This window comes from Mesoplodon mirus (genome assembly GCF_964341445.2).
Source record: "Mesoplodon mirus genome assembly, chromosome: 2".
NCBI lineage: Eukaryota > Metazoa > Chordata > Mammalia > Artiodactyla > Ziphiidae > Mesoplodon > Mesoplodon mirus.
In genome coordinates, this window is record NC_138977.1 from 46,316,476 (window position 1) to 46,342,828 (window position 26,353).

General features: G+C 41.8%; 1 protein-coding gene across 1 annotated transcript in view; it reads left to right on the plus strand.

Moving 5' to 3' along the window:
• The window catches only part of SCARB2 (scavenger receptor class B member 2), a 67,108-nt gene extending 44,623 nt beyond the window's left edge, over positions 1-22,485 (plus strand). Inside the window, exons 5-12 of the mRNA XM_082611421.1 lie at positions 1,718-1,809; positions 5,482-5,601; positions 9,711-9,880; positions 12,805-12,923; positions 14,351-14,424; positions 15,779-15,830; positions 18,125-18,283; positions 19,776-22,485. Of these exons, the coding sequence (XP_082467547.1) occupies positions 1,718-1,809; positions 5,482-5,601; positions 9,711-9,880; positions 12,805-12,923; positions 14,351-14,424; positions 15,779-15,830; positions 18,125-18,283; positions 19,776-19,814 (825 nt within the window). The 3' untranslated portion in view covers positions 19,815-22,485. The remainder of the gene's footprint in view (positions 1-1,717; positions 1,810-5,481; positions 5,602-9,710; positions 9,881-12,804; positions 12,924-14,350; positions 14,425-15,778; positions 15,831-18,124; positions 18,284-19,775) is intronic.
• Positions 22,486-26,353: the final 3,868 nt, after the last annotated feature.

Below are 26,353 nucleotides of genomic sequence, written 5' to 3' on the forward strand. Positions count from 1 at the left end.
GCTTTTTTATTTTTTAATTGAGATATAATTCTCTTAACATAAAAGTCACCATTTAAAAGTGTACACTTCAGTGTTTTTTAGTATATTCACAAGGGTGTGCAACCACCAGCACTTTACAATTCCAGAGCATTTTAATCAGCCCCTCCCCCCCCAAAAAAAACACAACTTGTTAGCAGTCATTTCCATTCCCCCCTCCCACCAGCTCCTGGTAACCATGAATCTACTTTCTATCTCTATGGATTTGCCTATTCTGGACATCCATATAAATGGAATGAAATTCATATGAAATCATATAATATATGATCTTTTGTGTCTGGCTTCTTTTATTTAGTATAATGTTTAGAAGATTCATCCATGTTGTAGCATGTATCAGCACTTCACTCCTTTTTATGGCTGAGTAATATTCCATTGTATGGATATACCACACTTTGTTTATCCATTCTTCAGTTGACGAATATTTGGTTTATTTCTACTTTCTGGCTACTATGAATAATGCTGCAAATGAACATTTGTGTACAAGTTTTTGTATGACCATTAGATATAAACCTTGGAGCGGAATTCTCTCGGGTATATCCATAGGAGTAGAATTTTGGAGTCATCTGGCAACATTATGTTTAACTTTTTGAGGAACTGCCAAACTGTATTCCACAGCAACTGCAACATTTTACATTCCTACCAGCAATGCAGGAAGGCTCTAGTTTCTCCACATCTTCACTAACAATTGTTCTTTTCCTTTTTTTTTAAATTGCCATCCTCATGGGTATGAAGTTGTATCTCATTGTGGTTTTTTTTGTTTGTTTGTTTTGGTTTTTTTTTTTGTGGTACGCGGGCCTCTCTCACCGTTGTGGCCTCTCCCGTTGCGGAGCACAGCCTCCGGACACGCAGGCTCAGCGGCCATGGCTCACGGGCCCAGCCGCTCCGTGGCATGTGGGATCTTCCCGAACTGGGGCACGAACCTGTGTCCCCTGCATCGGCAGGCAGACTCTCAACCACTGCGCCACCAGGGAAGCCCTCATTGTGGTTTTGAATTGCATTTTTCTAATAGCTGACAATATTGAGCATCTTTTCATGTACTTATTGGCTATTTGTATATTTTCTTTGGAGAAATGTCTCTTCAAATCCTTTGTCCATTATTTAATTGGACTCATACTTTTTAAAACCATAAAGTAATAATATGGTTAATATGGGATTTAGCAAAATAGTTACTACTGTATTCCCTAGTTGTGGTTCAGCCTCATGAGGCAGTTAGGCCCAACTAGGGCAGTTTCATACAGATTAAATGTGTTAGTTACTGTATCAGTTAGGGTTGTCTAGAAAGACACAATCAATGGAGATCTATATATCTGTTCAGGAATTTATATTAAGGAATTGTCTTATGCACTTGTGGGTCCTGGCAAGTGGCAAGTCTGAAATCCCTAGGACAGGCCAGCAGGCTGGAAGCCCAGGCAGGATTTCTATGTTTCAGTCTTGAGGAGAGAACTCCTTTTTCTCCAGGAAACCTCAGACTTTGCTTTTAAAGGCTTCAACTGATTAAATGAGCCCACCCACATTATCAACAGTAATCTCCTTTACTGAAACCGAACTGATCACATCTACAAAATACAGCAACATCTAGAGTATTGTTTGACCAAACAACTGGCCACCATAGCCTAACCAAGTAAACACATGAAATGAACCATCACAGTTACCGTAAATGACCATATTCTCTTATTTTCAGAAAAATGGGACTAATGATGGAGACTATGTTTTTCTAACTGGAGAAGACAATTACCTTAACTTTTCCAAGATTGTGGAATGGAATGGAAAAACGTAAGTCTAATGATTTATTGGTGTAATTATTTTTTCAATTTTCATTTAATTGAACGTCCACTTCTGCTTTATTTCAAAGAAGTTTAGCACTATCACTTTTTGGATGAAAAATCTATAAATTAAAAAAATCTATAATTATGTAAAATATCCTATAATATAAATAATATACTATAAATATGTAAAATTATTATCTTGTAAACCAAGATTGGGGTAAGGTACTTCGCAAATTAAATATTAATGATAGGTAGGTTTCTCATGGTTAGTCATGAATCACAAGCCAATGAAAAGTTTTGCTCTTCCATTTAGTCATTGAATGATATGTAGCTGCAGCACAAATACTTCTCAAATCACTGCTTGTTTTGGGGGAAGGAGAGAGGTTCTTTTTTTAATTTAATTTAGTGATTCTGCATTGTTTGTGTATTTTTTTTAAGATGAAATACATTTGAGTTCAGCATTATAGCATTTCAAAATACTTTTAATGTTTATAATTTATAAACAAACTACCTCTATATAGGGACTGAGGCAGCTTGCAATAAAGCCACACATAAAGCAGAATGATATTTTTAAGTCATAGAAATTAGAAATCTTCGAGAGAAAAGGAGACTAATTCTTCAGGAACTATGGTAAGAGGAATTTTGTTCTTGAACATTAAATTTACTTCGCAGCTTCCCAGAAATACAGGCAAGAAAACTGGCGTGGAATATTACCTGCACAACTTTTCTGTACAGCAAAAACTGTTTTTAAATTTTAAGTTTATTTAAATTTTTTAAAACACACATATCCATGTACATACACATACATTTGCGCATGCATGAGGGTGCGCATGTGTGCACACACACACATTCCCGAGGATATAAGAACCCTAAAAGAATATGAGAAACTGGCAACAGTATTGCCTTTGGAGGGTTAACTAGATGACTGGGTACTGAGCTGGGAGGGAAATTTACTTGTAAACAGAATATAGCTGGATTTTGTTTTAAACCCAATCTGTTATTTTCTTTCCACATTTTGTTTCCATATTTTCTTTCTCCTTTTAATAGGAGAGTTTAATCCTTTTATATACATGTTGTAATTACTGATACATTTACAATATAATGATATATTATTTGATATATTTAGACCTATTTAGACATTATTTTTCACCCTTAGCTGGTTTATATCTATTCTACCCTTTGATTATCTTTAACAATTTTTTTTCTAACAGAATCTAAAGCTATCTATTATCTCTCTTCTTCAAATGAGACAATAACTTTACCCATTTCTTAATACCCACACCTTTTATGTTATTCTTGTCTACAACTTGTTTCACCTTCTTCAGAAGCCAAATTAAGTAAAATTTCATTATTTTTATAGTAAATAATTAAATATACCAACATATTTTATTAATTTATTATTATTTTTCCTTCTCACATCTTCCCCTTGGATTTAGTTTTCTTCTTGCTGAAGGTCATTAGTACAGTGGTTCTTAAACAGGGGCAATTTTGCTCTCTAGAGGACATTTGGTGATGCCTGGACACATTTTTGGTTGTCACAACTGGAGGTTGCTACTGGCGTCTACTGGGTGGAGACCTGGGATGCTGTTAACCATCCTGCAGTGTACAGAACAGTCCCCCACAAAGAATTAATCAGTCTCAAAATGTTACTAGGTTGGGAAACACTCTATTAGTAGTTCCTTCAGTGAGGATCTGTGGGTGGTAAACTTTCTTAGATTTTGCATATTTAAAAATATCTTTATTGCACTTTCAGCTGTTAATGGTTTTAGTTGGGTATAGAATTCTAGGTTGACAGTTCAGAATTATGAAGATGTTACTCCATTGGCTTTTGATATCTATCTTCTTCCTTGGCCTTTTGCAGTTTTACTGCAACATATCTAGATTTGAATTTATTTTATTTATTCTATTTGGCCCTTGGGGCATACTTTCAATCCAAGGTCTCGTATCTTTCTTAAATTTTGGAAAACTTTCAGCAATTATCTCTTAAATTATTGCTTCTCTGTTATTCACTGTATTCTCACTACCCTCCCACAAACTCCTATTAAATATTTATTGGAGCCTCTTGATATATTCTCTGTATCTTGATGCTTTAATTTTTAATCTTTCTGAGTTTATATTTGTATAAATTCCTTAGAGTGATCTTTCAGTTAGCCAGTTCTTTCCAACTACCTACAGTCTAGAGCTTATCCCTATATGGAGTTTTTCTTTCAGAAAACTTTTTTATTCTGTTTTTATTCTGAAGCTTTCTATTTTTCATTCTTTGGGTCTCTCTACTCTTATCTCATTCTTTTTTGTTTGTTTTTAATAATTTACCATTCTTTTTTATGGATGTTATTCTTCCATTTGTCTCTTTGAGGATACTAAACAACATATTTATTAGCCAGATTGTTCAATTATTTTAATTTGTTCTCAAGTGAATTCATTTTATTGTTGATTTTGTTGCCTATCTCTTAGTATAAGTTTCTTTCATTAAAAAAAATGTTGACTTGGAGAATAATTATTTGGGAAGTCTGTCTGTTATCTATCTATCCATCTATCCATTCAACCATCCATCCATCCTCTCACCTCTCCCTAGGTAACACTTTTGCAGTTGCCTCCATGCAGCCTACCTAGGAACCCCAACACCAGCACACATGGTGGGTCTCCACCTCACGATTACCCAGGGTTCATCACAGATCTGGCCAAAGAGGCAGCAGGCAGCTTGACTCAGGTTCTGGATGTGAGGCTGTGCCTGGGGCTTTCTGCCTCCCAGCAACTCAGCTTTGCTTTCTTCAGCCTCTCTCGCTGACCAGAAAATCCCTGCCCCCAGATCCTGGTTTCACACCCTTGATGGACCACTCTTAATCCTCATTAACCTCAGGAGCTAGACTTGTAGATCTTTCTCCTGGCTTCCAGACCTGCAGCCCAGTGGGCCGGCAGTTGTAGCCCTACTCACAACTTGGCAGTTATCACCTTTCATTGTCTACGGAGATGTTCTTTTGTGTTTGAGTAGGGTGTAGACCTTTTAAATGTTCTCTTTTTTGTTCTATCAACCACTGCTCTGGAAGATGTCCTCAATTCACGAACTTAGAAGGCCACCTTGACCAGAAGTTAGAAGAATTACTATTTATTGCCTGTCCTTTCCTGTCTTTTGCATTTTATACCATTTTTCAAGGAATTAATTTTTAAAAACCCGCCATCTCAACTGTGCTGTCAGTGAGCATAAAGTTGATTCAAGGTTAAACTTTCTTGTGACCCAAAAGAAATCCTCCCTTAGTTGTTTGGAGGGGGAGACAGTTAATGCTCTGTCACAAATATTATCTCCCTGCAATATCTGTCCAGGGCCCATCTGTCCACGGGCTGGCTGTGAACAAAGCTACTGTAAATGCCAAATGGATCACTGCTTTAAGGAAGTGTGTATTCCCAAACCTCTACGTGAGATACTCCGTTTTAGAGGAAGGGAAGAAGGATTTTTGGCTGTTGCCTCTATCAGAATTGACGGGATCAGGGGCCTGCTTTTCCGCCTCTTGATCCAGTCCCCAACCGATACCACCCTTGTGTCTGCATGTGAATAAGATTCTGTGGGTAGCCAGCTCCCAGTTGAGTCTTGAAAAGTCCTGACCATTAAAAAAAAAAAAAAAAAAAAAAAGCCTAAAATCAAGTGTGACCCTCTGGACTCTTTCTTGTCTCCCAATGACAGATCTCTTGACTGGTGGACAGCAGACAAGTGCAATATGATCAACGGAACAGACGGAGATTCTTTTCACCCATTAATCACCAAAGACGAAGTCCTTTATGTCTTCCCATCTGATTTTTGCAGGTAAGAACCTGAAAAATAAGTCCTTTGACTGTAAGACCACCAAAAATGTGAGGAATTATATATAGTTGCACTTATTTGGTGAGGATATGTATGCTTAGTGAGTGATCAACGATGATGGCATATTGAGCAACAGTGAAGTGTAGTGGTTCACAGCACTAACTCCAGAGCCCGGCTGTGTTGGTTTGAATACCAGCTCCACCACTTACAGCTGTGTGACCTTGGGAACATTATTTAACCACTCTGTGCCTAACTTTCCTCATTTGTGAAATAAGGATAGAAAGAGTTGCCTACCTTGGGAGTTGTTTTGAGGACAAACGAGTTACTTTAATAAAATACTCAGCCCAGGGCCTGTCACACTGTAAATAACATTAAATGTTAGCTCTTTGTTATTATGGTATGCTCTGTCAGGTGTGAAATTTGCCCTGGTCTTCTTCCGGTCAACAGGTGATCGCTCCATAGAAGGTAAAGAAAGCATACTGCGGTCCATATTTCAGAGATCATAGGTCTTTGCTGAGCTCTGACCTTCCCATTGATCCCATCTGCTCACACGTGGCCCGCAACCTCTCCCTGGCTCCCAACTGCTGTTTCTCTCCAGATGCGTGTGATGAAGTCCCCTCTGTGGCAGGAAGGCCTCCTGCTCTGTGACCTGATTCCCAGCTCCCTGTCCTCACTGCTGCTTCTCCCGCCCTTCACCCTAAAACCGCTCAGCTGAGAGGCTGATCACACAGCCTCCCTTTCCTCTCCCACTCACTCCTGCAAGGCTTTTCGTGAGACTTCTCTTCCGTCAGAAGTAATCTAGTTGCCTTGATGCTATGGAGTCAATATTCTCAAGGTCAGCTGTTCTTCTGGCTTTCATATCTCACACAACTGAGCACCTCAGTCAGCCCTGCCAGAATCACTATAAATCTCCCTCCTCTCTTGCACTGAATCAGTCACTAAGTGGGATCCGTCCTCAGAAAGAGCTCTGCTTTCACTCCATCCCTGCTCTCTGTGTCACGGTGCAGACCCTTTCCAGCTTTCACGCGGGATATCTCAGTCCCCTTCCATCCAGCTGCTCTCTTCAGTCAATGTTTGTGAAAGGACTAAAGGAAGAGAAAATATGTTTGGGTGCAATGGGTGAGACAAAGAAATTTCGGAGGGTAGTAGGAGGCTTATTAAAGATATGGCACAGAGGAAACTCATTCTTGTTTGGTGCCACTACTTCTGAAGAGCCACTTGGCAACGCTTGGTAAAGCCAAAGACGTGCAAACCCCATGATTCCGCACTTCTCTCCTGTGAAGGTTCCCTGACCTGAAGAACTAATGTACATACATGAAGGAGATTTATACAGAAAAGTTCACTGCAACATGGATTGTAGTCAGGAAAAATTGGAAGTGTCAACGGAAATAATAAACAGTCTATAATAGGAGTGGAAAAGAGTTTTATCTGAGCCAAACTGAGGACTGTAGCCTAGGAGACACTGATTCAAGGAGCACTTGAATTGTGTTTTATCAGACTACAAAATGGGGGAGACGTACAAAGGCGAAAACCTCAAGGTTGCAGTTAGTTACGTGAGTTGTTTATCAAGAATTATAACTGGAGCTGGCAAGAAGTAAGAGTGCTTGTTAAGCAAGGATTGGTTAGGATCTGAAATGGTTGCATAGTTACCAGGGGAGACCTTGGTTGCAGCTGGCCACTGCTAGCAGATACTGTTTTGAGAATGGCTAGTGGTGTCCTTGAGTTTGATGCAGTTCAGAAAATTCAAGTTCTCAGTGATGCAGGAATGTGTCTGAAACCACATCCACAATGGCAGCGCAGCTCCATCCTGAATGTGTGACCCACAATTACTCCATTTTGATTTTTAAACGCATTCTTTTCTTTAATGGTTAAAGCAGATGTACAATGCGTGTTTGACAGGCTATAAGAGAGGCTGTTCTCATTAGCATAAAGTTTAAGTTAAATCATGTGTAAGCCAGAATAACTTCCCCATATCTCAATATGTGAAAATTCCTTCCATCCAAAGCAATCTAAGTGCCTGTGAAAGGGAAAATATAAATAAATAATGGGGCTTCCCTGGTGGCACAGTGGTTAGGATTCTGCCTGCCAGGGCAGGGGACATGGGTTTGAACCCTGGTCCGGGAAGATCCCACATGCCACGGCAGAACTAAGCCTGTGCACCACAACTACTGAGCCTGGGCTCTGTAGCCACGAGCCACAGCTACTGAGCCCACGCACTGCAACTACTGAAGCCCGCACACTAGAGCCCGTGCTCCGCAACAAGAGAAGCCACCACAATGAGAAGCCCGTGCACGTCAATGAAGAGCAGCCCCTGCTCGCCACAACTAGAAGCCTGCGCGCAGCAACGAAGACCCATCGCAGCCAAAAATCAAACCAAACAAACAAAAAGTTTAAAAATAAATAAATAAATAATGGGGTATTTGTTTGATAGAATATCATATTAAAAGTAAAATATAGGGCCTCCCTGGTGGCGCAGTGGTTGAGAGTCCGCCTGCCGATGCAGGGGATACGGGTTCATGCCCCGGTCTGGGAGGATCCCATATGCCGCGGAGCGGCTGGGCCCGTGAGCCATGGCCGCTGGGCCTGCGCATCCGGAGCCTGTGCTCCGCAACGGGGGAGGCCACAACAGTGAGAGGCCCGCATACCGCAAAAAAAAAAAAAAAAAAAAGTAAAATATAACAACCAGAGCCATGTACATTAATGCAATAAATCTTAAAAATATAATGTTGAAGGAAGAAGCAAATTGTAAAAGAGAATATGGTATACTGTTTATATAACATTTAGAAATAACAAACAGTGCCATAAGTTGTTTATGAATATGCACGTAGGTGAAAGTATAAAGACCTGCATGGGAATGATAAACCCCAAATTCAGGATAGCGGTTACCTCTGGGGATGCAGAGGACCAGAATCAGGAGTGTTATGCAGAGAGCTTCAGTTGTGTCCGTAAATATACATTTTATTGATCTAAGTGGTATTTGTTATAAAAGGTACTTACTATAGTATTTTCTCTGTTTTTCTGTTTGCTTAAGATTTTCATGAAAAAATGCTATGGGGTGGGATGCGCAGTGGAAGGCAACTCCTGTAAGTCACAACCCAGGGAGAGATGTGTGCCCCCTGTGCTTCAGAGATGAAAAAGTGAGGCCCCAAAAGCAGTTCCCCTCAGCCTTTGGATGCCTTCAGATGCAGGGCTGAAGGATCAGTTACCACAATGTATGTGAAAAGTGCCTTGGCTGTCACTCAGGTGCTGTGCAAATAGAAGGGTGGTTAGTATCATAAGGGACCACTGTTTGAAACTCTGTAACCACTGAAGTCAGAATGACGTTGAACACCATTGAAATAAGTGACCTAGGCAAAATATGGAAACTATTTTTATTTGGGGGAAATGGGTATCAAAGTATGTATTCTAATCAAGTATCTGTCTAATGGGGCACTTTTCCAGGCCTTCAGAATCTACCGGGCCACACCCTCTGCCAACTCTTCTGCTTTTGCTTTGCCTCTGCCTCACCCTGGCTTCCTTTGCTTTGCTTCTGCTTCATGCATACTGGCACGTGTCCATGCTAGTCTAGGCGACTCATTTCTTCCAGCACAAATATCCATTCTAACTCATTTTCTTGATTTTCTACCACACATTATGTTTTTTTCTAAGCCTTGTTAAGATGTTAGCATAGCTGCTGCCTTTTTTTTTTTTTTTTTTTTTGCGGTACGCGGGCCTCTCACTGTTGTGGCCTCTCCCGTTGCGGAGCACAGGCTCCAGACGCACAGGCTCAGTGGCCATGGCTCACGGGCCCAGCCGCTCCGTGGCATGTGGGATCTTCCTGGACTGGGGCACGAACCCGTGTCCCCTGCATCAGCAGGCGGACTCTCAACCACTGCGCCACCAGGGAAGCCCTAGCTGCTGCTCTTAAACATCTTTCATAATAATCTGTCTCCTACTTTATTACATATTCAATGGGTTGAGCTCCTTTCAAGCTTTCTTTTGCCTCTTCATTTTCCACTTATCCTGTAAGCTTTTAGCCACGTTATACCCAAGAACGGTTGGCTAACTCACTGGTACGGGCAGATCATGCTGATGGGAGCTCACATTGACTTTTAATTCTTACTTCCTAACAGGTCAGTATATATAACTTTCAGTGACTTTGAGAGCGTACAGGGACTGCCTGCCTTGAGGTTTAAGGTGCCTGCAGAAATATTAGCCAATACCTCAGACAACGCTGGCTTCTGTATACCTAAAGGAAACTGCCTGGGCTCAGGAGTTTTGAATGTCAGCATCTGCAAGAATGGTAAGAACTCAGAGAGGGGACATGGGCAGGAGGGTCTGGATGCAGGATTGGTGTTCTTCAACAAAGAATGTTGTCAGCCCAATAGAAAGAGCGATTTTGACCTTTCAAGAATAACATTTTGTCAGAAACAGACTCACAGACATAGAAAACAGACTTATGGTTACCAAGGGGGAAAGCAGAGGGTATAAATTAGGAGTTTGGGATTAGCAGATACAAATTACTATATATAAAATAAAATAGAACAAGGTCCTACTGAATAGCACAGGGAACTATATTCAATATCTTGTAATAACCTATAAAGGAAGAGAATCTAAAAAAGAATATATATATATATATGTGTGTGTATAACTGAATCACTTTGCTGTATACCAGAAACGAACACAGCATTGTAAATCAACTGCAATTAAAAAAAAACGTTTTGTAACATGGCTATAGCATAGTTTTTTTTAAAAAAAAAAAAGCATTGGCTTTCCTGTAATGATTTTTATTCCTAGATTGCTATGTTATGTATTTCCTGGGCAGTAGTTTAAGAGTTTGTTTTTCTTTTTCTTGAAACCGGTCCAGGGCCAGTGTTTCTTAATGTCTGAGCTAATCTGCTCCTTTCCGTGAATGAGGGAGAATGATCAGGGGTGCAGCTGACAGAAGCATTTTTTTCATCACGAGGACTAGTTTTTGCAATCATATGCTGCATAATATTCACAGTAGCCTTGCTAGATGGACAGCCAGTACCCTCTTTTCATAATTGTGGAAACCAGGGCTCAGAGAAGGAACAGGATTTTTATAAAATCCTTACTTCTGAGCAAATTCCTGCTAGAACTTAGGGTCTTCTCATATTTGTACTGTGATCTTTCTTAGGCTACAATTCTTGTTTAAAGTTTCTCTTGAGAAACTTTGTAACTCCTTTCTCTTGATTAAAGTTGTAATTTTTTCCTGAATAATGTGCTAACTTTTGCCCCCTTGTCCATTTGGTTTGAAAATCTCCTTTTGGGATAACCCTCCCTTTCCTTGTCTGATGCGGTCATGGCTCCCAAGCCTGACCTCAGAACTGTCTGGAGAATCATTAAAAACATCTGTCCCAGGGCCCACCTGCTAGCACCCCAGAATCTGTAGTTTTAATGAGCTTCATGTGATTCTCATGAAGGTGGTACCTGAGAGATTGGGAACCACTGTTCTGGAGAATACACACCCCTGACCTAGAGATCAGACGTCTCCTGCTGGCTCACTGGGAGATGGTCCTGAAATGGCACCTGCCCGATCAACCCATGTTTCTGTGGTTCAAGGCACACATGTAGACACATTTTTCTTGTTGTTTTGTTAACAGTCTGCTTCCTCAAGAAGTTGATGTCAGAACCAACAGAAGCATTCTACTTTGCAACAGTCATACCTCTTGCTATAATCCTTTTCCTCTTGCCTGTTCTGTGTTCCCAGATGTGGACTGAAATATTACCCTTCAGGACTATCCTCAAGTGTTTTGCATTCCCCAGGGGAACATTCTGGCTAGTGGGATGAGTGAGCGTTCTGGAGTCAGGGGGATCTGGGGTTGAATTCTGTTTGTTAGCAAATTGGCCACATTGCTGAAGGAGGGTTCAAGACCGCAGTTTTCTCATCTGTAAAATGGGGGTGATTATAACTTCCTTGGAGGGTTGTGTGAAGGTTAGAGATAATGTATGTAAAACACTCAGGACAGTGTCTGACCCTTATTAAGTCCTTAACAGATCTTTAAAAATACATTTTAAAGGTCAGTGTAGGAAATTCCCTGGCGGCCCAGTGGTTAGGACTCTGCCCACTCACTGCTGAGGGCCTGGGTTCAATCCCTGGTCAGGGAGCTAAGATCCCACAAGCCACGTGGTGCAGCCAAAAAAATAAATAAATAAAGGTCAGTGTAGGTCACAAAGAAGGAAATCGTGTCTTCGTGAAACTGTGTAGCAACAGAGAGCAGAACTGTGTGTGTGACAAGTGAGGTGTCTGAGCCATGGGCTGGAGTATATGTGAGCAGACTTAAACTACTTGCCGTTAAGCTAATTTCTCCCAAAATGTATTTTCCTGGCAGCAGTTGTTGAGTCCCCCTCCTCTTTTCAAGAGCAAAAGCTATCAATAGAATAGGTTTCCTTTAATAACTTGCTTCTCTATTTGTTCCTTAAAATGAATAGGAAAAAAATTTTTTTGGAAAAAAAAAAAACAGTGTCTTCCTGTGGGCAGACCTTGATCTAGTCAGAGGCTGCAGATGGCAGGACCAGGCAAAGTCTTAAAAAAATTCTGCATTGGGAATTCCCTGGCGGTCCAGTGGTTAGGGCTCCGTGCGTTCACTGCTGAGGGCTGGGGTTCAATACCTGGTCGGGGAACTAAGATGCCGCAAGATGCCTATTTTGGGTAAAACATAAACAGGAAAGCAGAAAAATAAGGGGGGAAAAAGTCCATTTACTGGTAGAGAATTACAGTTGAAACAAGTGCTTTAAAATGAGCCGTCCCTTATTCGATCAGAGTTCTGCCTCCATCGCCTGAAAGCTGGATGTCTTGGGGAAATTTTATAACTTCTCTGAACCTCCCTTTCCTCAAATACAAAAGGAAGGAAATAGTTCTAACTTCATAGGACTGCTGGGAGCGTTAATTTAAATAATGTGTGTAAAGCATTTGTCTATTATAGGTTCAGCAAATGTTTGTTGAAGAATAAATGATTTAGCCAGGACTTCATTATCATATTATGATATAAAATAATGTAGGGGTAAATGAGATGTCAGAAGATGAAGTATAAATCCCAAGCTAAGAGATGTAGAATATACTTTTAGCCTGCCCCTCTCCCAAACCCAACTTTTCTGTGTATAGCTTTCCCCCTACTGAGGAACTGGATTTGTGGTCAGGAACTTTATATTCATCTTAGACTTTTAAGAACCTCACCATTCATTTCTGTTTTCCTCAAAATGCAGGTGCACCTATTATTATGTCTTTCCCACACTTCTACCAAGCAGATGAGAAGTTTGTTTCTGCCATAGAAGGCATGCACCCAAATAAGGAATATCATGAGACATTTGTGGACATTAATCCTGTGAGTACACACGTCTTCTTGGTTAAAAAACATACATTTTATTCTGTCTATACGGTGTTCACCAGCTTAGCCCTGGGTACTCTTGAGAAGTGTATTGTCTTCCTTCCATTCACATATTCAAGTGGAGGGAGATCAGCTCAGTGTGATGTGATGCAGAGTCTCATAGCCCTGTAATTGGAACGCTGAGTTGTATTGAGCTAATACGCAGAAATATCGGCAAACCCACTTTAACAAAAAAGCAGCAGTGAAAGTCCCATCATTGGAAACAACTGGAATCGGACCGAGGTAACCTGGTCAGTCTTCTGTTGCCAAAAGACTGGACCTGAACATACACACATTCCTCTCACTGGGCCACAGATCAGCAGGGTGAAGACATTCCTCTGCTTACTTGCTGCCAGGAACGTTTTGGTTGAAATTTAAATGTATATATATTAGCTTCAGTCACTTTTGGCAAAACTCTTTATACAGGTGCTTTTGAGAGTTATGATATGACATCATTAATTTAAAAAGCATCAAATATATACATATTCCAATCCCGTATTCATAGAGGAGAAAACCTAAAAACCATGTTGAAAGGATGTGAGTATCATTTCACAATGTGAGAACCTTTCACTGTAGGGACTGAATTAAAGGTGAGCTATCTTCATTCTTGGGATTTTGAACACATGCATGGAACAGTCATGAACACATGCATGGAAGAGCCAGCACATTCTTTGAGCACAGCAACTTACGGGCATTTCACTCTTATCTACACTCCTTGCATTTATATTTGAGAAATCGGTGCTCTTATCGTTTTGTGAATAAGGTCAGGTGTGGTTTTCTCCCTTTTCTCTCTTAGATATCAGTCAGTTCCTTTTCAGTAGCCAAACCTTTTGTCACCAGGGTGAGGCACAACCCCACCCGCTTGGTGCAAAAGGTGGCGTGGCCATGGGTGGACAGTGCTGCGTCTGTCCTCCAGGCTCTGTTGGGTGGGCCTGGCCACACGTGGGCACCATTCCCTGGCTGTGACCACGTCCTCCTTGTAGCACTCTGGCCCTCCACCTGGAAACCCAGAGCCGACAGGGTATCTGCTGGATCTCCTTCCTGCCCGGGTCCTCTAGGGCTTTGCTGTTCAAAGTGACTGCATCCTGCCCGATCTCAGGCCCCACCCCAGACCCACCAAATCAGAATCTGCATTTTAATAAGGTGCCCAAGGACTCGCATGCATAGTAAAGTGTCAGAAACATTGGTCTACCAGGCAGCTAACACAATCCACAGTTCTCATGCTGTCCTGGGGAACAGTTTTCCCTCGTCCCACTCTGCCTAGCAAATGTGGCAGTGGCCGCCCTGTTTATCAGAACCACACAGAAACGGTGCTCTATCGACAAAAACGGTGTGTGTGGATTTAATAAATCCTAACGTTTTCTTTCTACTTCTCTCATTCACAGTTGACTGGAATTATCCTAAGAGCAGCCAAGAGGTTCCAAATCAACGTTTATGTCAAAAAATTAGATGACTTTATGTAAGTTTTGCTTGTTTCTGCAGAGGCAGAGGGTGGTTTTGCTACATTGACTTTCTGGTGGGGTTGATGTCGAAAGGGGTACAGCCCACTTCTAAGTCTGTTCACCCTGCCCTTCAGGGATGAGGCACGATCAGCATTGTCTTGGGCAGCCTTGGTCTTGGAAGTTACTTATTTTACTTAACCAAACACTTATAGAATGCTTTCCATGGATCAGCCATTATTCTAAGTAGTTTACATACATTAACGCATTTGTTCCTCACAATAACCCTGTATTACCCCGTTTTACAGATGAGGAAACTGAGGCACAGAGTCTGCTCTTACCCACTCTGCTAAGCATTTCCCTCACCAGGACTCTGGCTGCCTCCCTCCCTCCCTTTGTTTCCACTGCTCCCACCCAGGCCCGCCACAAACCCTCCTGTGGATGGTTAAATACTCTGTGGAGTCCAGTGTACCCCCACTCCATCTACTTAGTTAGGATTCTCGAGTATAATCTCCTGCTCAGACTTTTCAGTGGAAATTGAGAAAATGATTTTATTCAATGTTGAATGAAAAAACAGAATGCAAAACTGTAATACATATCTATAATATATCTGTATTTATCTAATCTTTCTGTCTGCCTATCTATCATTCAAACTTGCTTGGCTCCCCCCATAAAATTTGCCAGGTTTAAGCAAATGTGTTTGGGATCTTTCTAGGAAGCAAATGTGATTTGTAAGGATGCATTTTGTGTGTGTATTTCTGAGGGAGTATAATTTAGTAGTTACAATCTAGAGCCTTAGAATCAAAGTGGAATTCCAATCCTAGCTCCACCACTTCTTCGTGGTGGTCCTGGGCAAATTACTCCGAGCCACCATCTCCTTGTCTTAAACCTGGGACAGTAATGCCTACTGCATAGGACTACCATGAGAATTAAGTGAGATAATGTTCCCAAGACACCTGGTACAGAGCTGGTGCATAGTAAATGCTCAGTAAGTGATTGCTCCAGGCTCTTGTAAAGACAATACTGAGTAGCCCGATTATAAAACATTCTGAAGAATGACAGCATTGTTCTGCTGGAACCTCCCCTCCAATAACTCTTGGGAGTACAGTAATCATTTTGATGAATTTACTTTTGGCATCTTATGTTTTGGTTAAACACACTTTACATAAATATGCAACACTTTGAATTGCTAGACTGTTTGTGATCTAACTGCTGATTATTATGTGTTTGCAGATATAATAAGAGGTCTGCATAAATTCCAGGTAATTTATTGAAATAACTGGGCTGGCATTTTCATATAAACTTGTCTCGCCAGGCCAGTGTGCCATCATAATGAGGATGTCTATAAAATAGTCTCTTTTTTTGTGTTTGTAGTGAAACGGGAAATATTAGAACCCTGGTTTTCCCAGTGATGTATATCAATGAGGTAAGTCCTGGGAGGGAGCCACAGGTACGTTTTACCTGTGGAAGCTTGGGGAACTTCCTACTTCTGCGATTGTAGCTATGTGTAATTTAAGATGTGAGAAACGGGCAAAGGTGATTTTTTTTTTTTTTTTTTTTTTTGCTGTGCGCGGGCCTCTCATTGCAGTGGGCTCTCTTTGTTGTGGAGCACGGGCTCTAGGTGCGCGGGCTTCAGTAGTTGTGGCTCACGGGCTCCAGAGCGGAGGCTCAGTAGTTGTGGCACACGGGCTTAGTTGCTCCGCGGCATGTGGGATCTTCCCGTACCAGGGCTCAAACCTGTGTCCCCTGCACTGGCAGGTGGATTCTTAACCACTGAACCACCAGGGAAGCCCCTGATAAATTGTTTTTAACTTGCTTCATTTTCCTCAGCAATATGTTGTAAAATGTTTTTTCCAAAACAACTATGTAAAAAATAATTTGACGTTTCGCATTTTGTAAAAGTAACGTGCTCTTTATAGAACTCGGGAGATTAAAAATAGTGTTTAAAAAGTGAACTGCTTGATAAGCAAGCCCATCCCTCAGAGAAAAGTGCAGCTGACATCTGCTTATGTGGCCTTAGTATTTTTCTGGTTTTGATATTACATAGTTGAGACCATACGGTAGATAACAGTTTTATATCCTTTTTCAACTTAGCATTGTATTGGTAGCCACACTGATAAACTTTTGAAGGGTTTGTGATTACAGTTCTAAGACAAGGCTTTTATTGTTTCATAGGAAGAATTCAGGCAATATTTACCATTTATGGGACCTATTTGCAGTTGCTTCTGGGTCATTATGGCTATTGTTTGTGGGGAGAGCCATGGAAGGAGGGCTTTTTTAAAAAAATAAATTTATTTATTTATTTTTTGCTGTGTTGGGTCTCCGTTTCTGTGCGAGGGCTTTCTCCAGTTGCGGCGAGCGGGGGCCACTCTTCATCGCGGTGTGCGAGCCTCTCACTGTCACGGCCTCTCCCGGCCTCTCCCGTTGCAGAGCACAGGCTCCAGACGCGCAGGCTCCAGACGCGCAGGCTCAGTAGTTGTGGCTCACGGGCTTAGTTGCTCCGCGGCATGTGGGATCTTCCCAGACCAGAGCTCGAACCCGTGTCCCCTGCATTGGCAGGCAGATTCTCAACCACTGCACCACCAGGGAAGCCCCAAAGGGGGGCTTTTTGAAAGTGTGGAAGGGCCCTGTTCTGCCAGCTTACATTCATTGTTGCACCATATTTGAAGTCCCCTCCACCTTAACTTCTGCTTTGACTTTTTGTTAAAGACTAGATTGAGTCCAGGGAATGATGGAGTGAAACCTCGTGCTTTTACTCCCTCCCAGAAAGAACTTGACTTTTCTCTTCTCTAGAAAAGGAAAACATTAGACCTGGAAGTGACTTTGGAGACTGCTCTCCCACCCCTTTTCTTCCAGAGGTGGAGACTCTGACCATGATGGGCCTTCATCTGCAAATTGAGCCTAAATTAAGCCCAAAGTCCCAGTTGTTGCTAATAATTTTTACAGAATTAAGCTCTTCAGATACCTCACAGTTTAAGGTGATAATACTTTAACCCTTAGTTATCTGGAATTCTGGTTAGCCTCAAGACTTCCCTGAACACTTTCTGTCTAAACCTCTGGTCCCGATCAGTATAGATCCAACCAAGAGAGAAATGATGCTTTCCACATGCCATTGTTGGAATATTGCATTGACTCTCATTCATTTATTCATTCATTCATCTAATCAAGTGACATTAATTGAGCACCTGCTGTGTTTCAGGCGCTATACCCAGTGTTTAGTTGACTGAAATAAAAGTCTTGCCTTCAGGAACCTCACAGTCAGGAGGAGACAGACAAGTAAACAGACAGTTATAATGCAGAATGTGGAGACAGTGATGGAAGATTTTAGAATGTGAGATGGAAGCGCAGAAAAGGGGCCTTGAACCAGGCCAAAGGAGACTTCTGGAAGGAAGTATGCTGAGTTGGATTTTGAAGGGTGCCATGGAGTTGTCTGATACAAAAGAAAAGCTGATATTTTCTCAGTATTTCTGCATACTTTCCCCCTCCTTTTTCCCACCAATTTTGAGTAAAACATGTCTTCAGGAGAAAAGAGACATCAATGAATAAGTGTCCCCCTCTGGTTATTCTAACTTATAAAAGGATTTTCAGTATCTCTGGTTTGCTAACAGGAGGACATACCCAAATTGTGTTTAATGGTTTGGAAGAAAGATAGAGCAAAAAACTTTACACCCTGGATATTCAGTAATCAAGGGAATACTATTTTCTTGCCCCTCCCCCCAGAGTGTTCTCATTGATAAAGAGACTGCAAGTCGACTGAAGTCTGTGATTAACACTACTCTGATCCTCACCAACATCCCCTACATTATCATGGCGCTGGGTGTGTTCTTTGGTCTGATCTTCATCTGGCTTGCGTGCAGAGGACAGGGATCCACGGATGAGGTGAGCAGCGGCTGGAGGAATGTCTCCCTTACTGAATAGCGTTCCCTGAGGACTTCAGCTGTGCTTCACTGAAGGGCTGTCAGCGGGCTTATTAGGGTGGATTCTGAGGTTTTATGCTGGGCACAGTGATTTCATGGTTATATTACTGCTGGGCCAAATGAGAGGCAAGGGAAGTGTGTCAAAGGTGGAGGGGTGATAGAATGGTATTTTCCAGTATTTCAGGCTCTCTTGGTGGGAATGGAACCCCTGGGAGAAAGCATTGTCTTTGCAAATAACCTGAAAAAAAGAGGAGGAATATAAAACAGTTAAGCACCCGGGCTTTGGTGTCAGACTGCCCAGGTTCAAATCCCAGTTTGGCCACTTAGTAGCTGTGTGACCCCAGAAACTGTGCCTTGGTTTCTCTATCTGTAAAATGGGATGATAATTGAGCCTCACTTAGGAGTTTTTTTGTGAGGATTTGATGATATTTTAAACATAAAGCACTTGGTCCAGTGTAAGCATTTAGCAAGAGCTCAATAAATATTAGTGATATGATGAAATAGCACCATAATTTATAGAGCAAGTCAGCCAGAGATCTGCTTGGAAAGAATCCCTGGTTTATCAGAAGATACCTGCCACTGAGTCGTCATTGCATAATAAATGATGGGCACAGGGGAGTAGTTCCTCTCCTGGAGGGGTGGGAACAGCCCCAAATGGGTGGGATAAGTGGTTAGGTTGGCTTCCCTAAGTGACCAGCAGGCCAACCCAGGGGTCTTAACACCTTCAATGAGCCCTTCTTAAATTCTCACCTGCCTCTCTGTTTGCAACAAAGGCTTTTTTTTTTTCCTGTCTTCACTGCCTCTATTATGTGTCTGAGGCAAATGTGACGTAGGAAATGAAATAGGCTGAAACCATCTAAATCATATAAGCTCAGATTTCCCCGTCTTCTGCGTGCTTCCAGTATGCCTTTCAACCCATGCCCATCACATTAGCGTGAGTTAGGTGTGAGGCAACGATTTTTCCATTTCTATCTATGGATTGACCTTACAGTCACTGTAAGATGGATTGTACTGTCACTGAGATTTTCATAGGCACAGATGAAAACCCACGCAAATATTATGACTGTTCCTACAATTAGCCGTCTTCACATATTCAACAAGCAAGCATTACTGAGCACCCATCACCTCTGAGACATTGTTCTCTGATGGGCCTCCAACTGAAGGAGAGAAATTCAATAGGGTGTGATGAGGATTATGGTCCAGGTCAACAGAAGGAGAAGGGCTCTGGTCCAGTGTCAGGGTTGGGGTGTCAGAGCTGGCCTCCTGGAGAGGATTAGGGCTGAATGTTAAAGAAACAGCAAGAGGAAGCAGGCCAAGAGAAGAGAAGGTGATTGGGATGACAGTCTTCCCATCAGTTTCCCCTCCTTGCACCCCTCTCTCCACTTTTTTCACATCCGGGGAGAAGTTGGTCACGTGATCTCCTAACCTCACTGTCCTCTCTCACCTGGTCTCAGGGAACTGCAGACGAAAGAGCACCCCTCATACGAACCTAACCTAACCATGGGCTGCGCCTGGGGAAGGAAGCGTGCGAGCTGTCATGACCTGGACCACGACAGTGGGGCAACTGTCTGCATCCTCACAGGCTTGTCAACTGTTGCGAGAGGAGGAAGGAGACCCCATGCCTGCGTGTGATGAGCACCTTCTGGCAGAGGTTCAAGAACAGGCTGCTTGGTTGGCTGTTAGGATCCTGTGGTCCCTGACAAATTGTTTTGTTTTTCATGTGTCTAGCAAGTATTTAATAAACTCTGGTAATAGTAATTTTGTTGTTGTTGGGTACTGGTAGCTCCAGAATTTTGTGACCACTGTCGTGGTTATAATGTCTGTGCATCACTTGTTAATGCTACTTGGTCTAACCTTATTCACTACTCTTCATTCACCAAACTTTGTGCTCAAAATACATAAATACTATTTGATGTTGTATTCCTCCATTCATTTCATCCACAAAACAGAAGTAAATAAGATTTGGGGATGCATCGTAAAATGGTAAGCCTCATTCAATATCATTCAAATGCATCTAATTTCCTCTTTTGAAAAGGTGCATATTGCATTTCTTGCTAATCTTCAGTTCATAATTCCTCCAGGAAAATAATTCAGACAGCTTTCATACAGGGTAGGAATCAAGCAGGGAAGGGGTTTGTGGAGGTGGTACCCATGAGTTGATAGTGACAAGCGCCTGAGGATTTTTGACTTGTACTTTTGTGAATTGAGAGAATGCATAAATGATGTTGGTGAGGACAAGTACAGATATTTCATATGGAATAGAATACTAGTTATGACATTTGTGGGTAGTTTGTTATTTTTTTAGTCAAAATGATCTTGATGTGGAAAGATGTTTCTGGGAGAATGTAATCAGTAACTGATTTTTTTCCCCAATCACCCTTGCCAAATGTGACTGTTCCAATACAATTACAATACTATTGAGTGATTATTTGTAAAATGATTTATAAATATAGGAAATGCATCTATCCACAGCCTAAGTTACACTTAAATTTCAGGAAGTCTGACTACACTAAAGAGACATTTCTTCTAGGGCAGTCTTCTTGGTAACTTTGAAATTGTTTTTATAAGTTGTTCTTTTCTCAGATTCAGTTCCTTCTGATGTTTTGTGGCTCACTATCACTCACTGAATAGAGAAAAATGTGCCCTACACTTCCTGTGACAATCATTTTGCTGACAGAGTGATGGTCTTTTAAAATATTGCGCAGGAAGTGCCTTTAACAAAGGTCCCTTGGGACCAGAAGCAGAGCCACCTCTCTGCAGAAGACCTCTTGGCTTTCAATTGTAACCTAAGTCAGGATTGGGAACCATCAGCTGTCACAGAATTCAAGCATACTTAAGGGCAGTTTCTTTGATTCTCAACGTTCACTATTCATTTTTGATTGAGAAACCTGTACAGTTAATATGGCAAAATGCACAGATAATTTCTTAACAACTGAATCATTCTGCAGGATTTTTTTGTTTAAAACTGGGTTTCAGTGTAAGCAAATGAAGGAAAAAAAGCCACAGATTTCACAAATACAACTTCTGATCCCTGTATGGAGGTAATAAATCATTTCGTTTCCTTGCCCCAATTTTCCTACTCTCTATACTAAAGCAGTTTGTAATGTTTCCCTTTTTGAAGGGGCAGTTCATTAAACTCTCAATTTCTCTATAAATTAAGATAGAACCTACAGATACCCCAAATCACCGAAATGTGAAAAGCTAAATTGAAGATATTTTGTCTTCAATAATGCCAAATATCTAGATTTTAAAAAATTTATCAATATTTAACTAGATAATTGGCACATCTTATTCTGTTATGCACCCATTTATTCACACTAATAAAACTGATAAGTCAGTGCGTACCCACTGATTCATTCTCTTACCAGAATATAATCACCTGTGAGGAGGAAATTTTTAAACACTATGAGAGATAATATTACAGTTAGTGATGTACACCTTTTGATTGAATCCCACACAGTCAGGGAGGCCAAAAGCATAATATTTTCATATGATTCTTAATAGTTACTTGGCTTAAAAATCACATTTGATATTTTCTTTCTGAAAAATCTGTGGCAAACCCATACACTGCAGTCAAGATTATAGATTGGTTAAGAAGAATGAATGTACCTATTTGGTTTTAGGTTGAAATAACAAACAGTTCCTCATGCTTATTTTTGTGGAGCCATTATCCTAGAAAGGTCCCCGAAAGCTTTGTGATTGTCACAATCAAAGAATACGGTGTCCTGTACTATGATACTCAATTTAGGGAGAAACCAAACAGAGAGAGGTTACCTCACTTCTCTCAGGGAAAATCAGGAGTTGAACACAGGACAGTAAATGGTCTTTGCCACTTTCAGCTCCAGGCTTTTCCCACTAGACTTTATTCTAGAAAGCTCACTAATGGTCAGGCAGACCAAGTACTACACAACTAACCTTTATCGGGGTTTTTACTTAAGAGAGGCTAATTTTTTATTTCAGTTGCTCAAGATAAGAGTTCTGTAAAAGATGACCACCATCCTTGGCCCTCTGGGCATTATCACTAGGATTAATTGCTTGTAGCTATTAAAGAGAATGCTGACCAGAATAGTTTATACCGCTGGTTCCTTTCATGTGATTCTTGACATGTTTATTTCTACCCTTAATGCAATGAAATATTTCACTAATAAAAAACTTTCTATGAAATTGCACTGGAAATTGTATGTTATGTCATCAGATGTTCAGTGGTCTATGGAGTTTCATTTGAAAGATGCTCTTTGCCCTCCTGACGGACTCAGGCCTGAGTCACACCCTTGGGCCACCTCTGATTTCAGCTCAGCTGCAGTTACAGGCAGCCTGACAAGCCCCACTTCAAGCAGGTCCCACACTGTGCTCTTCTGCCTCAGAGCTTTCTCCAGAGCCCTGGAAGCCCCTCAGGAGCATGGGGGTTAATACTCCTATGTATTGACGCTCAATCAAAGGGGGCAAGAGTCGGCTGACAAGGGTTGCAGTCCTCAGAGGGACAGTTCTCAGGCTCATTCTACTTGGTTCCTCAGCTAGGGTAGCCCACACCAGAAACTGTTTCCTGTCATCATTTCTTCACGCCCTGTCTCACTCTACCCACCCCCTCACTGCTGCTTCCAACCAAATAATCGACCTGCACTAACAGCCTTATTCAGGCCTGCTTCCAGGTAAACGCAAACTGAAGTGCAGACAAGTCCACCCAGAGGGCTCAGCAAGATCAGAGAGCTGTTGGAGAAATACCAGACCTTTGTTTCTGTGGACATTTGGACTGAAGTTACTAGTCCAAAAGTTTAGATTACCTTTAAAACCTTTCCCATCCCAATAATATTGCAACTTATTTCTGAAGTCACAGCAAATCCAGGTCAATCATAAAATATTTAGTTCAGTGTTACAAATGTCCTTATGTATTAAGGACACTTGAACCTCAGCATAAGTACTTCCTAGGAATCCCAAATCTGCTTAACTGGCTCCTGTCATAGGAGAAGCTCCTTGTTTGCTCAGAAATGTAAACTTTCAGCTAAGTTTCATGATGCTCTGGGAACCTGACTCGGAGTTGAGGAAAGGCTTGCCCAAGGAAGTAACATTTAACTGAGACTGAAGAATCGGTGTTAATGAGGCAAAGCGAAGCATTTCAGACAGAGGTAGCAGGAGGTGCCCAGGAACATGTTACAAGCGACTGAGAAAATATTTGGCTGGGATTCAGAGAAGGAAGAAGAATAGTGGGAGATGAGGCTGAAGAGAAAGGCAGCCTTACTGAGCCATGTCAAAGGTTTTGGTCCTTTTGGCAAACGGGAAACCATTGAAGTATTGTGAACTGGGTTGTTGGTCAGTGTGTGTGTGCGTGTGTGTGTGTAGCGGGGGGTGGAATGGGAGATATGACAGGTTTGTTTAGAAAGACTCACTCTAGTTGCAGGGTGAATAAATTGGAAGACAGCGTGGATACAGGGAGGTCAGTTAGGAGCCTGTTGTGTTAGGTGGTTCCTTTAGGGTCCCCACTGGATCTTGTCTGGGTGTCATGCACCAGCCTGCAGGGTGAATTCCACAAAGCCACATACATAGCACAGGTCAAGTAATGGCTTTAATGGGGGAAAAAAATTCTGGAAAAAGGAAGGCACAGACCCTCCGTCTTCCTGTCATCCCATGGTGAGGCAAGCTGAGGGCCAGGGCACTGTTTGGTCTCAGTGCAGAGGGCATATTCCTTCTAGTCCACCTTTTTATAGGGCAAAGTATTGTCAATGGAGGAATACACAAGCGACTGAACAAGCGGCAGTTTCGACTTGGGCTGCCCATGGAACGTTGCAACCTCCACTGCTGGGGTGAAGAAGACACCAGTTACGTGGGACAAAAGGTTGGCTGCAGCCCCTTCCCCTCCCCTAGGAGAAGGGGGAACCCCCAGCCACAGCTAGCTCATTTGCCAGGCAACCTAGAATGAATCTTGCTCATTGCACTGTGGTAGTCTAGGTAGGAGCTGGCAAACTTGTTTTCTGTAAAGGGCCACTTAGAAAATAGTTTTGGCTTCGCAAGCCTCTCTGTCACAACTACTCAACTCTGTACTTGTAGCATGACAGCAGTCATAGACAACACGTAAGCAAATGCATATGTCTGTGTTCCAACAAAACTGTGTACAAAATAGGCAGCACCCCACATTCGGCTCATGCACTGTCTGCTGATGCCTGGCCTAGGCAGGAGATTACGGTAATTTGAATCAGGAAGATGGCAGTGGAAATGAAATATTTTAGAAATATTTAAAAGATAAAATATATAGGACTTGGAGATGAAAATGGGAAAGGCAAGGGAGAGAAACATGTCAAGGAAACCATTCATTCATTCCACAGTACTGAATAAGGGCCTATCATGTGGGTGGGCACTCTGCCAGCACCAGGGACACAGCCAGTAAATAAAGTTTGCTGCCCTCATGTAGCTAACATTAAATGGGGGCTGGGGGGCAGTAAATAGGTGGTGGTTATGCTAAGAATATTAAAGCAGCCAGTGCCAGGAGTGGGATGTGCAGTTTTAGAAAGGGTGATCAGGGATGGCTTCCTACTGAAGAAACAATCACCCATTCTTTTCCACCTGAGATCGTTCTCCCCTTCCACCCATAATTTCTGTGATTTGGCTTGGCTGCTGCTGCTTCTTTCTCGCAGGCTCTCTTGAGGGCTGTCTCCTGTGGTCTAATTACTGATGCTCAGCTGCATCTTCTCACTTGATCCTCTCTCCCTGACAATCTCATTGGCACCCAGACTTCAATTACACCCTAAACATGGGCCTCTCTGTTCCACCTCAGTCCCACATATCCAAGTGCCAGCTGGATATCCTCAGTCAGTTTGTCCTCAAATCCAGTAAGTAAAGAAAGGAACTCATTTTTTCTTGTCTCCCTCCCAAATTCCAATGGCATCACAGTGTACAAGCCAGGAACCAGGGACCCTTGCTAGACTCCTCTTTGCCTGCCTCTCCACACCCCATCAATCAAGTCCACCTGCTCCTCAGTCTTTATTCCTGCTGTCCTCATCCGTATATCAGCGTTCTCACTGGGACTTCTGCAATGACCACTACTAGCATTATTTAATTGTATGAGTAGGTAACCCATTTACATTTTCAAAAACTAAACGGGGTTTATACTGCAAAGTCCTCCTCCACCCATCTTCTTGCCACCCAATTCATCCTCTCAGAGGCAACCGATGTTATTCATTTAAAAAATGTATCTTTCAGGCTTCCCTGGTGGCACAGTGGTTGAGAATCCGCCTGCCGATGCAGGGGATACAGGTTCGTGCCCCGGTCCGAGAAGATCCCACGTGACGCGGAGCAGCTAGGCCCGTGAGCCATGGCCGCTGAGCCTGCGCGTCCGGAGCCTGTGCTCCGCAATGGGAGAGGCCACAACAGTGAGAGGCCCGCGTACCGCAAAAAAAAAAAAAAAAAAGTATCTTTCCAGGAATATTTCATACAAATGTATGTAATTACATATTCTAGCCCTCTTTTTTTCCCACCCAAATTGTAGCATACCATATAGTGTTCTGAATTGTGTTTATATAATTTACCTTTGAGATCTTTCTTTTCAGTACATAAAGAGCTTTACTTGGCTGAATAGTATTCCTTTGTATAAATGCAACTATTTAAGCAGAACACTGTTTCCAATCATTTGTTATTATGAATAATGCTGTAACCTATAACCTTGTATTCCATTAATTTTGCCAAATCATTTACAAGATAAATTCCTATTAGTAGCATTGCTAGGTCCAAAGAAAATTTTAATTTCGATAGACACAATGACTTTGTTTTTATTTTTATTAAAGTTACAGAAGCACATTGATTTAAGAAGCAAATAATTCTACAAAGCTTCTACCAAGAATTCTACAAAGCCAAAAACCTAAATGGACATCATTCTCAGAGGCACTTCTTTTAGCCTTCTTTTTTCTTTCTTTCTTTCTTCTTCTTTTCCCCACCATTACCCATGACTTTAAGGGACATGCTGCTTCGTGAATTTTCAGTTTTAGTGTTATCCACTGTCTCTCCACTATGGAGAATGAGGATTTAGCTTTCTTTCCTACCCTGT